Source organism: Leptidea sinapis, chromosome 33 (assembly GCF_905404315.1).
Source record: "Leptidea sinapis chromosome 33, ilLepSina1.1, whole genome shotgun sequence".
In the NCBI taxonomy this organism is placed as follows: Eukaryota; Metazoa; Arthropoda; class Insecta; order Lepidoptera; family Pieridae; genus Leptidea; species Leptidea sinapis.
In genome coordinates this window covers 9,275,765-9,292,507 of record NC_066297.1, presented here as the reverse complement: position 1 = coordinate 9,292,507, position 16,743 = coordinate 9,275,765, and the positions used below count along the sequence as shown (strand labels likewise).

At 31.8% G+C, this 16,743-nt stretch overlaps 1 protein-coding gene across 1 annotated transcript; it reads left to right on the top strand.

Moving 5' to 3' along the window:
- Positions 1-385: 385 nt before the first annotated feature.
- On the top strand, positions 386-11,411 carry LOC126974746 (uncharacterized). Its single transcript, XM_050822359.1, has 3 exons — positions 386-596; positions 9,990-10,178; positions 10,861-11,411. The coding sequence occupies exons 1-3, from the start codon at positions 482-484 to the stop codon at positions 10,995-10,997; spliced, it is 441 nt and encodes a 146-aa protein (XP_050678316.1). The 5' UTR covers positions 386-481; the 3' UTR covers positions 10,998-11,411.
- The last annotated feature ends 5,332 nt before the right edge of the window (positions 11,412-16,743 follow it).

Below are 16,743 nucleotides of genomic sequence, written 5' to 3'. Positions count from 1 at the left end.
AAATGGACATGTTTCCAAGTTTCAAATTTGTCGTAATTAGTTGTGCTTTTAAATCTACGATTGTAACTGTTTGAACATTAAATAACATTTATATAATCTTCTTGTACGTTTAGATAGTAAAATATCAAGAGATATTATATCATAAGCAAGTTTTGTTCTAGAACACATCTTTACAGAGACCTACATGACCAAATACTGGAAGAACACGAAATTAACTCATCGTAATATGATGCGCGAACGATTATTTACAACAATGGAAAAAACTGAATTTCGCAACAAAGCCAGCCCTGAGATATGGTAAAATAAAAATAATACCCCACCGTGCGACCATTCCGTACGTTCACTCCCCGCCCGTTGACCAAACGCATAAAACCAAGGAAAAAGTTAATGCGCAACTCAGTTGTGCCAACGCGAGGCTGTCAGTCGAAAAGCGCGCGAAATTTGACATTTTTATTTTAAGTGGCACTCGTAAGGTGTTAAAATGAAATACTTAGTTGTTTTGGCTATTTTTGCTTTGGCTTTTGCCGCTGAAGAGAAAGCTGACGATGAGAGGCCGAAGACTTACAGGCGGTTAATTCCTGCTGATGTCCTCAGAGGTAATTTTTATTATTGTTTTTTTTTCAGTGTTATAATGTAATAACATGTTGATTTCAGTGCTATAATCTAAGCGCCTATTCCTAATAACAAACAACGAGATATAATAATATCTTTAATAAATAAAATTTAAAAGAAACCAAAAATTCTGTAGCCTTGGCTTAACAATTCACTTATGTTTGTTTGGTTAAAATAATTGTTTATCGTTAAACTAAACTTTTTTATAAATGAAAACAAAATTAATATTTTAGGTAGCTCTTATAACAATGTTCTATTGAAGTAAATATACTAATATGAGAATTGTTTTATATAACAATTAGATCACACAAAAAGTGCGCCATTTTTCGCATCATTTTGTGCATGTCATAGAAGTGAAAACAGATTAAATTTACATATCGTTACGTGTCCATCGGCTATGTAACTTTAAATAATCAAAGCTGTTACATTATCACTCAGTCATATTATTTGCGGTTTAATAGTTACAAAATAAATTAATCCTTTTACTTAACCTTGGTTATGGGACAATCACCTGTTCATATTCTTTTTTTATTTAATAACGGGGTTGGGAATAATTCCTTGAAGTATTGACTTAAAGGAATATTTGCTATTTAGCAAGAGTTCAAGACTGACTTAGTTTTATTTAATAGTAAATCTTGTAAGTATTTCAAAACGATCTATTAAGTAAGGTTAATTAAAATGGTAGTTTTGTGTGCTACTTAGTTAGTTCACGTTAGTAAATCTTGTGTTGGGCGATGTATATTATATTAACTGTGATTTCATGATCCCAGAAAAAATTCAAAGAATATATCTTATGAAATTTAAGAGATGTTTAAAAATGATTTAAAATATTTGTATTGGTAAATGTTACTGTACAATAAATGACTTTCATGTTAAGGGAACATAATCTTAATTGTTTCAATTTTATATATTTAAAAAAAGAGACCAGACAAGTCTCCGTTTTTCTCATCTTTTGAATGGGTGGTAGTGTTTGAGGTTCAATAAGAGATTTAAAGTGCATTATTGAATAAAAATATTTTAATTTAATACTTTAATACATAGAAATCACAACGCTATCTTAGACGTAACTTTCGTAACAGACAAGCAAAGTACATACGGTTAGTTCTACTTCTACTACAGTAATAGGTTTGGTGACAGTACTACCCCGTACAATCATAGTACATACAGTTAGATATACTGCTACTACAGTAATAGGTTTAGTGACAGTACTTAGTAGGACAGTAGTTCTAATTGCACAACTGAAAGTACCTAAATTCACTGTCTTAATAATATTATTATTTTATTTATTATAATATGTACTGTTTCAATTAACTCCACTTTTTTTTATTTTGTAATACATTTTGTTTAAACATTTTCTGAGATCTTGTTATAAAAGCTTATACAACACCCCACAAAATACGTACTAACTCGACTTAGCCGAGTAGTAGGCATTGTAAGTTTATTTCTGTTCCTAGTGTTAACATTATGGTTATGACAGTTTCTAGCAAATGCCTAACAGAAAAGACAAGTTTATGATATAATTATCTTCACGAATATATTGATGATTCACGCTTGTAAATTAAAGTGGGTTTCGTTCAGGTTTATGTCCTCTTAAATCGGTCAGATGACATTTTAATAAATCAGCCGGGGTGTAATTTTTAAAAACTGGTTTTGTTTTTGGTGTAACCCCACCCAACTGGTTTAACATGTTTTTGGTATTGCTGAGAGTTAAACCTTTTGGCTTACGTTTGAAAGTTATAACTCTTGCAAAATTCGGTGATGATTGATTTATATGGTTAGTGACCCTGCACACTGACTTTCTGGTTTCAAATCCCGGCAGTTACAAACATTAATTATATTTTGAAAAATAATGAAGAATAACTCTACGTCTTTGTGAATGGTTAACTGTAGATTATATAATCTATACATATAAATAAAATTGGAGTGTCTGTTTGTAATATTGAAATAACCGTTTTTTACTACATGTATATGAATATATATACAGGGTACATACACCAAAATATTTTTTTTTACAATTTTTGTCTGTCTGTCGGTCTGTTTGTTTGGGCTTATCTTTGAAATAGCTGGACCAATTTTGACGGGACTTTTGGCAGGTAGGTTTATTTTAAAAAATTCTTTTATTTTAGAAAACTAAGTAATGTTGCAATGCCCAAGAAATGGCCTAACTCTTAAAACAATTTATATGGCAAAACAACGTTTGCCGGGTATAAACATCTAATCTATATTTAAATAAAAATTATTATTTATATATTTTTTGTCTACTTATTAATAAATATACAAAAAAATTCAGTTACATATATTTATATGTAAATCGTTTGATATGTTGTCCGGACGTCTTGTTAATATTTATGCAAAATTACATACATTCAATAGTTTTAGTTTAGACATACATACTGACAAAGGAATGAACGGATAAAAATTCCGAAAATTATTTGTTACGTTTTTAAAGTGATAACCCTCACTTCTAGGATTATACACAAATTAAATTTGAAAACAAAATTTTATGAACGATGCGGGACTCGAACCCACTACCTCTGGCGTTCCGTTCCAGTGTTGTGCAATACTGGGATTGAGCAGGTTGTCAACTGTAAAGTAGATCCTGTAGATGAAGCCACAACCTGAGAGTTGAACAAAGCATACAAAATTCTAAGAATTACTTTTGAAACATATATGTTGCTCCGACCTCTTATAAATATTTATGCGAATCACATCTATTCGATAGTTTTTGTATTTTGACCGGACAAACATACAGACAAACGAATAAATAGTTAAAGATTCTAAAAAGTAGTTTTTGAATTTGGCATTTATAATAACACAGTAAGTGTTCTTTAAAAAAATATTCAATATATACAGCTTTTTCTTTGTTATGATTTATTTATTTATGTTAAGATTCGATTACGGCGCCCATCACACCAAAACAGAAATACTTAAGTTACTTACTTAGACTTGGCTAAGCCAAAAAGCCATAGCTTAGCCAGCCGAGTCAGAATTTTATGCAAATGCTTTCAATCAGTCACTGTGGATTAGTATTCAAATTGTATCGTATTTATTACTGCCACAATAGCAGGTTAAAGGCATACAATAAGTTATTGATTATAAATTATCATTCTACCCATAATGAAATCTCATTTATTGCTTTACTAAGTTATATAATTACTTCCTGATGTCCTTAGTTACGAGTTAAGTAAGAGGTGTTGCAACGACAGATATGAGTCATACGTTGGAGACTGGCATAAAGCCTTGAGTGCCGTTGATCTTTCTAGAAAGTTAAGTTGGATTAAGTAGAGCACCTTATAACTATGTGTAGATTTTTATGTATTTAATGTACGTTCTAATTTCTTGGTAATAATTCTTTATTTTTAAATGCAATTTGAGCATTGCATAGGATTTGTTTCCGATACTGTGATTCATTTTGTCACACTCAGCTAAGTTGTCAATAAGTAAAGTCTGAGCAAAATCTAAGTATGCCGTATAGATCTCAGTCACAGTAACAAAAATAAATAATATAAGTTTTCTGTTATGAATTAAATGCTATATTTTCGTGCTGTATAACTTATAAATCAAAAATAAAACAGTACATAATAAGTTGAAAGTCACAATTAATTTTGTCGTTAAGTTAATTTTTCGTATTAAGATGAGTTGTCAATGCACTGTAGTTCGATTATGTCAGGTTTTTTTGTTATTTAAATAATAATTTATTAATAGATAATGTGATAAGTTCATGTATTCCGTTTACTGGCTGAATGCTATTAGTTGCAAATTGAATATGAAAATAATTTATAATTTTTTTTGTACACACTTTTATTGTAAAGGAGATATCCTTATGTCCTTATCTCTGCTCTATTTGTCTTTTTCGTGTATTTGGAAGGATCTGTATTTGTTTTGAAATGAATTTTATGAAAACGCCTCGCAAGACAGTTATTTTTTGTTACACTTTAACTCTCAGAACAAAACAATGCTTGTTTTTTAGATTTACAATATTATGATACCCTGAAATTAAAACTATCCCTACGAGGTAGTGTATCAAGAATATATAGCTGGCAGCGCTTGGGTTTCCAGTATTGTAAGTCCCTATTTAGGCACGTAGTACTTTGTACATTCTCCACACCTCTGGATCCCAAGGTTTAATTGTCTCAACACCAAACAAATATCTAAGACCCACTGAGACTCACGATGCTTGCTGTCTTCGGCAGTTGAAGCAGCAGCCCCAGCACCAACTGAAGTAGTTTGGACAGGAAAAGGAGCCAGAGTGTCGACGTAACTCGCGTCCCACACCAGCGCCTTTTCCTGTTTCCAAGTGTACTAGTGCTAGTATATAATATGTACTTGTACTTTAAATATAATTGTGCTGTCAAAGATTTTAATAAGTTATGAAAGAACTGTCCTACATTATATGTAGCGATTTCCGCTGACGATAACCGGAAGTTTACAAACTAAGATGGCGACATAAAATATTGGAACGAATTTCCGATATACGTAAGTGCAATGCCGGAAATTAACAAACAACTCCTCAAACGAAGTAACACTTTCATATTTTTGATTTTATTTACGTTCAGATGTCTAATATTTAGTGACAGGTATAATGAAAAATAAATGTTGAGGTTCGGTCTTAGTAAGAGAGTGTAGAAATTCTTTTTACATTTAACATTGAGGAGTCGAATATTTAGGGATAGCTATTGAGGTAAAGGTCTCATGGTGCAAGATATAACAATGTACTATCGATTTTTTTTTGTAAGAGATACTCGTTTAATATTTAAATATTGTTATTTTAAGCGGCAAAAGTAATAAACAATCTTTTAATTTTAAAAATCTGCCATTTAATTATTACGGCTTATGACATACAGCAAGCTAACAGACAAACGTGATGTGAATGAAATGACAGACAGCCAGCGGAGCTTTAGTGTTAGGTTTGTTGCTATGCCAAAAACTTAACAGATCTTCAATCGAATTTGAAAAAAAAACCTTTTGCCAAGCAACATTTATCAGTTCTTAGATATTAAAACTTAAGTAATTTAATATTCAAATTTCAAAACATAAAATTGAAATATGTCGACTATCAGTCGACTCACAAATCACAAATTTCGACGTCTAAAATAAATTATTGATTCTATTCTTATTAATTATTGAACTTGAATCGCACGAAAACACGATTAGCAAAACAAGTTACAAGAACCGGCGTATTATATAATAATTTTTGCAAATTCTGTAGCAAAATCACACATGGTTATATTGTCTGCTTAACACGTCATGTCAGTCATATTTACCTTAAAACTAATTACATAACATAAAGTAACATAATAGACATTGTTACAAAATTAAATATAAAAAAATATGTGGTCCTGGTATTCATTTTTATATAAAAAAAATATCAGTTTATTTGTAATGGTTTATCTCGAACTGAGATCTATAGAGCGAACTTAGACTTTGCTCAGACTTTATTTGCGTAAAACTCAACTGAGTTTAAGCTTGGCATAATCTTTCATTTAGATTTTATAGTCATTTGAGAGCTGAAATTATGCTGTGTTAAGCACAGCATAAGCACGCTAAGACAGCCCAATGCAAAAAATGCGTTTTATCACACTTAGCAAAGTTTATGCACGGACTAGTAAAAAAAGAAGGACTCCGCGTCGTGATATTAGCAAGTGAAGCACCTTTATGCTAGTGTGTGTGCGGTTACGGGGTATACCAGTTACACAATTATTTCTCCCTTAGATAATCATATATCCACAATATCCGTAAATAAAGTCTGAGCAAATGGTAAGTACGCTCCATTGATGTTAGCTTCAGACACAGCTAGATAGACTTTGATGCATGCATGCCTAGTTAAGCATATGCAATGGTAGTTAACACTTTATGGAAAATGTTTGAACCTGAATAACTTGTGATTCCGACCATCAAGAAACATAAACTTATCACTAGAACCCAGCATTTCTCATAACATTTGATGAACATATTCGCATCTTAAAGTCCGGTAATGTATAGTTAACACTTCTAAAAATGCAAATCAATTAACATCAGTATGCTTACAAACTATAGATGGCTATAGTATGTGATACCAAAGCATATCACAATACACTTGGGCGTAAGTGTCAAAAATCGTTAATCACTGTCAAAATGCGTCCCAACGCTTCGTTAAATCGCGTCACGCATTGCACGCGCTAATAACATAATTAACTGCTCTTCTTTTATATAAAAAAAAGTTTAGTTGCATTTCATTAATTTGAGTTGCGAAAGAAAACAATTTTGCTCGCGTGCCCAAAACACTAAATAAAAATCTCACCAAATTATGATAAATGGTTTCGGAACGCACCGTAACGAGTATGCCTTGTTTTTTATTTTAAAGTATAATGCGATATAAATGTGATACTAATTGTACAAACTCTCGCTTTAAATTGCATCCGAACTCCATATTCGAATTTCATACTATTGTTGTTCACAGTGCCTATCTCTTAACAAACAAAGCATTTTGTTACAGTAACTAGAGCACAGAATGCAATTTCACTCTCAAATTTCATTCGCCAGGGCTGCTAAACACTTTTTATGCGGTAATTATGCGCTTCTAATTGACTGAATACTACGCAAAATATTATGTAATTAATATACTTCGCGTGTAGAGATTGACAGTTTATCGAAATAGAAAAATTGGACGTTGTCCATTGAAACTTTCTAGAAGCATTAATGTTAAGTAACGTATTATGAAATAGTATTGAAGAGTGCTCGCCCTACTTTTAACTTAGCATCTAGATTGGTCACTTTCACTAGTAAATGCTCTACCGCGTGTATTCAGGTTTAGCCAACTAGATTGAAACAGGTATTAATATTATGTCTGACAGTATTTTTCCATGTCTGGGTATTATATTCCGGATTGTAAAATTAATATGCTAACTAATTTTATAAATACGTATTTGGGTTGGGTCATAGTTAGAGCGTGTAAGCTTAGGCTGAACAAAAGGGGAACGCAGAAAAGGACATAATATACACTTTATCCTGATTTTTTTAAGAAGTCCCGAAGGAAGTCTAAGCTTACACGTATTAACTACTGAACCTTATGGGTTATATAGAAAATAAAAAAATTTCATGATTACCTAATCATGAAAATTGTTACACCCGTTCTCAGGGGTACAAAAAAGGATGTATACATTTAATCCCCCATGGATGTGCGATATGGAATGAATGCAAACGAAAACGCGGAGTTATTGATTTTTTTAGACATAGACTGAGTCCGGTATCACTAATGAATATTTTTCACGTTCATATTATACTCGATGGTAGATTTCTTCTTTCCCCTTCCGACTGCAATATCGCTCAAGGTCCTTCTTAACTAATATTCTGAACAGAATTCACATTAAACTAGTCACGTCCCTATACATATAGGCAAATTACAAAATTTTCAGTAGATTTTTAGTTTTCCACATACAAACGAAAACCTCTATCAATTTATTAATATAGGCTTCATGATGATAAATGTAGGGAGCGTTAAGCAGTAATTACATATAATAATAACTCAGTTAAACAAAATTCACCGTTAACAATAAAACATTTGGAATATCATTTTTGAATAATTATTTTATCTGTTGACCTGGTTCCAAAAGTTAATTATCCGTAACATGAACTTATGACCACATAAAATAACATTAGCTAGAATTAGACCATATAATGAGTAGGTAGTTGGCTCTATGAGGCACTGGACAGGGCCAGAGGCAGATGGCCGTTGGGGCAATCAAGTCCTCGAATGGAGATTACGTACCGGAAGATGTAGTGTTGGTCGGCTGACAAGATGGACTGATGAATCTGGTCAAGATCGCCAAAATACGTTGGATGTGGGCAGCGCAGAACCAATCGTTGTGGAGATCTTTGGGAGAGGCCTTTGTCCAGCAGTGGACGTCTTCCGGTGGATATGTAGTGAACTCATCCGTATATATATAGTAAATAATAAATATATTTCTTCCCTTTAATTTAAAAAATTCTGGTACCAATACAAAGCCACATTATTTGTGTGTCAAAGGCTATACCTGGAAAATGAAAAGACTTTTTCGTGGTAGCATCCGAATTTGCTAAATAAATCATAGATAAAACGGTTAAATGAAAAGGTTTCTTACGAATGCTGCCTTAACGCTGAGATATATATGAGTGTATATATATATATAAATTTATATAAATATATATAAATGTATGTTTTAGCATTGGAAAGCCAAGTCGCGGGTAACAGCTAACAGTTAAATCCATTTACTTATACAAATCCAATTATGAAATAAAAATGACCTCAGGGCTGTCTACCATACTGAGTAATGTAACTTAAAATGTAACTTAAAGCTAGGACGTTCACAAATCACCTAAGTCTTAACTCAAAATCTAGATCACGGCCGACGAGTTAAGTTCATATAAATGTCATATTGTTTACAATTCACTGTACTGAGATGAAAAGACAATTTATATTGTTGCTACGATATTTATATCGCTTGTTAGGAATTTATACAAGTATATGTGACATATATCTTAATTCTGTGGGTGATAGTCGCTTGCACTATGGTCGTATCTTATAAGGGTTTATCTTAGATAATTTATACTTCTAGATAGAGCCTATTGCTGTAAGGCAATGCATAACATCAGGCCAGGTTTATACCTTTATTGGGCATGACAGCTATATCTTAAAGTCGCGATTTGTTAGGTCACTTTGTTTAAATGCACGTGCGTTACTGATAATAGAGGTTAACAGTTCGCCGGCATTTTTTCGACGTGTTAACAGCTGTCACAATCTATCTAGACGTATAAATTATTTAAGGTGTTTATGTACTTGGATAATATTGAGACTTAATAAGATTCAAAATCTTTTTTTAAGGCAGAGGGGACAAATATAGGATATTCATATTTTATTTTAATTAATTATTACATTTAGTTGTTTTAATTTTTGTGATTTTTGTAATATGTTTTAGTGATATAATTTTATTAAATTACTTCTTGCATAGAATATATTGTTGCGTTTTTCAAATCTTCTTTATGTATTCACTAGCCGCTGGGCGAATTTTAAAAGGAAATAAATGAAATTTTATTCTTTTATTCTTATTACAAATACAGTAATAAAATAAGTAGCTATAAACCATCTAGAATAAATTTCGCATCAAATGGTGGTAGTTTCATATCGATACGACAGTGGTTTAGGCGTGAAAGAGGTTCAAACAAAGACAATTTTCATTATATATAATATGTATATATAGAATATGTTTGTTGACTTAGCCTGTGAGGTATACAATTTCTATCATAGATACTTAGGAATGTGCTCTAGAATAAGGATTATTATTGTATACAACGTTGTTAACCTATTTTATAAATTAATAAATATGTCCAAACAATATTCATTATATTATGTTTCTTTCCAGACTTCCCGGGCATGTGTTTCGCCTCTACCCGCTGTGCCACAGTAGAACCTGGTAACTCCTGGGACCTCGCTCCGTTCTGCGGCAAGAGCAGCTGTGTCATCAGTGAAGACGAGCCCCCAAGGCTCCTAGAGCTGGTGGAAGATTGTGGACCACTCCCAATCGCTAACCCCAAGTGCAAGCTTGATACCGGTACGTTATTTATTTTTTTCTTTAATTATACAAAGTGAATAAGGTTCCTTTATCCAAATTTTTGAGTAATCTTCAGTGTAAATTCCTCTAAGATTTTTGTCTTTACTCAATTCGACACAAGTTTCGCCTATATACGAGGCATAATAATGTTAACTCCTATCAAGATAACTCAAAAATTTGGATAATTATAGATTTTCCGAAAACTAACGCACAATTCAATATATTTCCAAAAAACTTTTATTAAAAAAAATGAATGATAGACGTTAAACTATCTCACATATGGCATATGTACTAATATTATAAAGAGGTAAAGATTGTGAAGTTGTAGGGGGTAATCTCTGAATCCACTGAACCGATATTGAAAATTCTGCTACCAATAGAAAGCTGTATTATTTGTGATTGTCACAGGCTGTATATGAACCTCATAACTGAAAAGACCTTGCCGTGTGGTCGGATGAACAAAGTAAGACAAAGAAAAAAACGATCGAACGAAAACTTTCCTTACAAATACTACGTTAAAGATGAGAGATACATTATGATTGTTTTGTATAATTTATTTATTTTTTATTAAGCTGATAATTAAGCTTCAATAAATTATATCATTTTTACTTTATTGTCATATTCCTGAGTTCCTCTGTGCTTGTCACTTTGACTCATTAAATATGTGTGTCTCTTGTTACAGAGAAAACAAACAAAACTGCACCCTTCCCCGGCTGTTGTCCAATCTTCACCTGTGAGGCTGGAGTCAAGTTAGAGTACCCAGAACTCCCAACTCCACCACCAGAAGATGAGAAAAAGGAAGACAAGAAGGAAGCCTAATTTATTACAAAATTAGAAATTAAAATTTAATTTTTAAGCGCCATGACAGCATCAATACAAAAACGAGCGGGAAAGATATTAGAACAATTCAAAAACGTTCCATTTTTAATTTATAATCTGTGTATCGAGCGGAAAGTTTGACATCCATTTATCTTTTTTTATTGTCAACCGAACAATGCACAAAGGTTGCTTTCAAAAAGGTTTTATACTGTGACAACTTTCTACTATTAAGCATTGTTGGTATTGCGAACGCGACTTCCTGCATCCCGTTCTTTCAAATCTGTATCGGAATTCAATTGTCGACTTGAATTGAATTTTATTTTTTTTTAGAATTCGATTTTTATTTGAATACTGCCTATGAAGTTTGTGATATTTTAATAGAAAAGATATTCAATAAAAAATACAAAATTTCTATCTACTTTGTTTTATTTGACTACAAACCTTTTTATGATAACAATCAACTTTTTATGTTCATCACACCTGACTGCTGCCTGTACAGACTGCCATTGAATAAGTTACCTACTGAGGAGATGCAAAACTAGGACCTATTTTAAATTTATAAATATATTATAAATATTTAAAAATAAAGTTAATATTCATTACATTGAAGACATTGTTTACTTATATACATAACCCGTAGATTAATTTATACTTTTTTACATTATTAAGTTTTTCTTTTTTGTGATTTCTGAGTTTTAATATAAGCTCATTACGCCTGAAACACAGGATTACCTAGTTCAGGCACAGTGTTAACTAGCTTTTAAGTAAGACTTGTATTATTATTCTTATTTTGTAATTTAATAATCTTTTAATAAATAAATTCAATTGAATTGAATTGAAATTGAAGAGGAGAACGAGCGTACAGGTCGCCCGGTGGTATGAATGACCACCGATGCCTACACTCTCTTGCATCACCAAATCCAATCACAGGAGCTTTGCTGACCTTGTGTTTTTTTTAAGATATATGGCAGCACAATGCAAACAATCTCATTCCAGTTTGGTTTTACGTGGCGAAAAGTCCATTGAAAACCGCATTTTAGATTTACTTCGCACATCGAGATGAACGATATGATAGTTTCCAGGACGATACGACATGGGTACCTTCATAAAAGTGCGTATACCGTGACCCGTAATCTCGTTGTTCCTCTTCTTCCAAAAATGATTTCTTTGAACGAATGATTGAATGAATGATTTCTAATAAACACGTCACCCATATGTTAGTACGATATGGTTCCATCCCTGCGGCAACCAGCGGCAATTACAAAAATATTTATTTAATGTTTTACGAAGACTTTACGTTGAGTATTACAAAATTATATTTAAGCTGTTTTCATGGGTTACTGCTGCATACATTTACGCCATTAATAATTGCGTATCTTCCAGTTCCGTCCCTATTCCGTTCTACATCTGTCCACTTCGCACAAATTTGGGAAAAGGTTAACCTTGCAGTACGGTGCCCAAGAAGAAATTTAGAACCAGCTAGGGTCTTCCACAGTCCACTGCGATTATCAACTTCTAGAAGTCTCTTCTTGATAGTCCATACGCTAACACTGACATTTCTAATATCTTCAAGATTGTTTTTGATGTTATTTTAGGTAGACTAAAGCTCGGTACAGAATTATATATCAATCGTCCCTGGGCTCAATACATCGTTTTCTTCCTGGTCCCGTTTTCTTTTCAAAAAAACTATTTCTTGAAACCTAGATCTCATATTTAAATAATAGGATTCAGAGGGTCGATGTGAATGGCAGGAGATCTCCTGGGACTCCTCTCGGTATGGGGGTACCACAAGGGACTCAACTAAATTAGGAAGAGGAAGGTTTTTGGACCCTTCCTCTTCCGTGTTACGAAATTTAAAAGAATTGTTAAAAAACATTTGTGTGGGAAAGTTTACTATAGCAACGATTTTCTTAATTACACCACAGACTGGGAATGGAGCCATATTTTTATATAAAAAAAAGCCTTCTGAGTTTCTTGCGCCCTATATTTTCAGGTCTGAGGCAGTCTTTTTTGAATGGGTGGTAGTTTTTGACGTTCAATAAGTGATTTTGAATCCTATTTTGAATAAAAATATTTGAATTTGAAATTTGAATCTAGTCCAGGTCCTCTGAATAGTAGAACAGAAGTAGAACGACTAACACCAAACCGTTCCGGCATAACATTAAGTACAACATTCGTGAAGAAGTGTCACTATATTGAGAAAAAATTGTCTTCTGTGCTATTACAGTAAAAAATTTGTCACGAAAAAACAATTAAAGCAATTTTACACCAAAATCAATTCATTAAATTTACAGAAACACCTTTCTTATTTATTTTTAGCACAATATTCTTAAATTAAATTTTAAAATTTGGAACACTTTACTTTAAAATTTTTAATTTATTTAGTGGCACGGGAACATTTACTGCACTTAGTACTTGCCAGTAGGTACTTTGTAACATGAAGATTTGTTTATTGAATGCATAATATAAAACATGTTTTGCTTAAGATTTCCATAGTTGTATACAAAACAGTTTTGGGTACACGTTTATTTGCAAATAGGTTTATGACACTTTAATTTTACGTAAATATATTGCAAAATTCTATTTGATCTGTGTACGAATGTTGTAACAAATATCAGTACTTCAGCCAAATTTTGAAACGAACTTCAAAGATTTCATCAACAAAACTATAATACTCTCACAGTTGGGAATGATTTTGTGATTCCAGATGAAAGAGAGAAGATTCCAGATTTTAAGATCCCAGAAAATGTTCAAAACAAACGTATTACTATTACGAGATTCAAAAGAATTCTTAAAAAATCTTTGTATGGCAAAGAATACTAAAACATAACGTAAGTTTACTATAACTTAAATGACTTTCTTAATTTTACCACAGATTGGAAATGGAGCGACCGCCCTTAGGCTATTAAATAATACATTTCATTGTACGATAAGACATTTAAAAAAAGAAGCTCGCTGAGTTTCCAGCGCCCGTTCTTCTCAGATCTGAGACATATTTTTTTAAATGGGTGGTAGTTATTGACTTTAAAAAAGTGACCTAATCTCCTATTTTGAATAAAATAATTTAAATTTGATTCCTCTGCAGAAACCTTATGATTAGATGAGCTGGTGTTTTATTGTCCTCTTACGAGCGATAATTTCTCATGATGACGTCATAGGAAAACATTGATGAAAAATTGCATATTTTTATGAATTGAAAAAGAAAAAGAAGGAGTTAATTGAAAATTATTATTTTTTCAGATAAATTAACATTTATTCTTTTAATCTCTTTAATTCAATATCTTTTTACTTAATAAGCCCGAGCTGGTCACGCCACCAAATTTTTTGTGCAACAAAACGGACACTAGGTGAGTAACTCTTTATAGAGCTGTATATATTTTGTTGGTAGCTGCGACTGGTTGCGGCACCATGGTGTGCCAGTGAAATATAACCCTTATTATCGTTCTTAGGTTGTGAGCCATAAAGTCGAGATCCCTTACGCTCTTACCAGTCGGTATCGAATTTTATAAACAATTTGCATTGTTTTTAAAGTGATTAACACTTCTGGGATTAGAACCTGAGAGTTGAACAAAGCATACAAGATTTTATGTCGTCATAAAATCTTGTATGCTTACGTCACTCGAACGGTTAGCTCAGTTGTAAGAGAACTCGCACGGAACGCGAGAGGTTTGTTTACTTAATTTTGTTTTCAAATTTTATTTGTGTATCGAATTTTATGAAATACTTCGTTTCAGTTAATGTCATTGGGTATGAAGTAAAAAAGAAAGCTATTTTTTCTTAAACTTATTAAGTTGGTGATAAAAATTTAACCAAGTTAGAAAATATAGGCAAAAAATAACTCCGACAATGAAGTAAGAAATAAATCAAATTATTATCATGAACCTTATGATGCTTGAATACACGTAGCCTCAATGATGAAATAATAATAATAATATTGACACACTTTTTACACAAATTATCTTGCCCCAAGTTAAGCACATATAGGCTGTGTTATGGGTTATAAGACAATGATATATTTAATACAACATACTAACTTAAACATACATAAATTCATATAAACATACACATAAACATACATAAATTCATATAAACATACATATAAACATACATAAATACATTTAAACATCCATGACTCGGAAACAAACATCCATATTCATCATATTTATGCTTGCACCTACCGGGATTCGAACCCGGGAGGCTAAAGCTTAGTAGGTAGGATTGCTAACCACTCGGCTATACAAGTCGTCGAAATGAAAGATATTTATAAAAAAATTGTTTTCTACCAAATTATCACATAATATTATTCAAGTATATTTGAACTTTTATCTCCAAAAGCACTGTTTATCTTATGCAAACGCCTTATACACAATCGAATACTTTAATTCTAAATACTACTATTTTATATGATATTACATTAATAGAACATACCCAATTCTTCAAAAGTCTTGAGGTCCTTTATAATATTTTAGATACCGTGAACAAATAAATGTGCAAACCTAATTTTTTTTTAGAGAAAATCTGTAGTTTGCACGAAACAAAAATGTATTACTAACTTGATAAATAAGAAAATTTAGGTGTTTTTTCAATGTTCGCTGTAACAATTTCTAACCAAAAGCAAATAGTACAACGTACTATCATAGTACAGAAAAATATGACAATATGTTTTATTAAAACAAAAATAATTTGCTTTATTATTATATGTTAAAAACCTTAGTTTACTTTTAATAGAAGCCTACTTTAATGATAATTTCATGTAGGTAGAATCTAGTTAGTAGATAATTAAATACATAGTAGAAATACGAGATACATGCTTAGTCACCCACCCTTAAATTTTTAATAGACGCTTAAGAAAAGTTTTGAAATAACTTTTGCTGTTCTTTCTTATAGACAAAGAGTTACGCAATTAAATGTATATATTTATTAATATAGAGAAAATGTACTTAAAAAATTACAATACTGATAATTTCTCCATATTCATACAGAAACATGAGAAATAGTAGTAAATCAAATCAAATCAAATCAAAATCAGTTTATTCAAGTAGGTCACGAAAATGACACTTATGAATGTCAAAAAAAAAAATCTTATTGAATCTACCGCTACTTCGTAAAGGGTTGAGCTAATGAGAAGTAGCAAGAAACTCACTGCCACTGTTTTATAGCAAGATTTACAGATCATTTCAATTACAATATAATTTGTTAAATGTAAAATGATGCCACAAACACACTCAAACGTCAAATAGTCAATGTCTTACACAAGTAAGTCAAAAAAAATAAATGTAAATTAATACAAAAGTTATTGAGTACAGTAGCTGCATCATACACACACCGTAAATAAATAAAGGTATTCTGTGAGCATTTTATAAGCGATTATAAATAAATGAACATGTATATATCCATACATATATATGTATACACAATAACTTTAAAGAATCTGAAACCGAGTGCCCGGCAACAGGATCATCCCGCCACCAAGCCAGCCATCGCCTCCCTCAACCATATTTTAGGGAAGGGGACGACCCGTCCCATGTCGCCTGTACTAAACTGTCACAGGAACTCAACACTCACTTAACACCTCTACCCATAATTTGACCATTTTGCTTTTAGTATAAATTATCAATTTTTCAAAAATTATTCACAATTATAAATACTATTATATTTAATTGAGGGTAACTAAAGCTCAAATCTTTTAGAGCAATTCATACCCATGCTTTCTTATCATCTAAATAATCCATTAAATTGTAATATG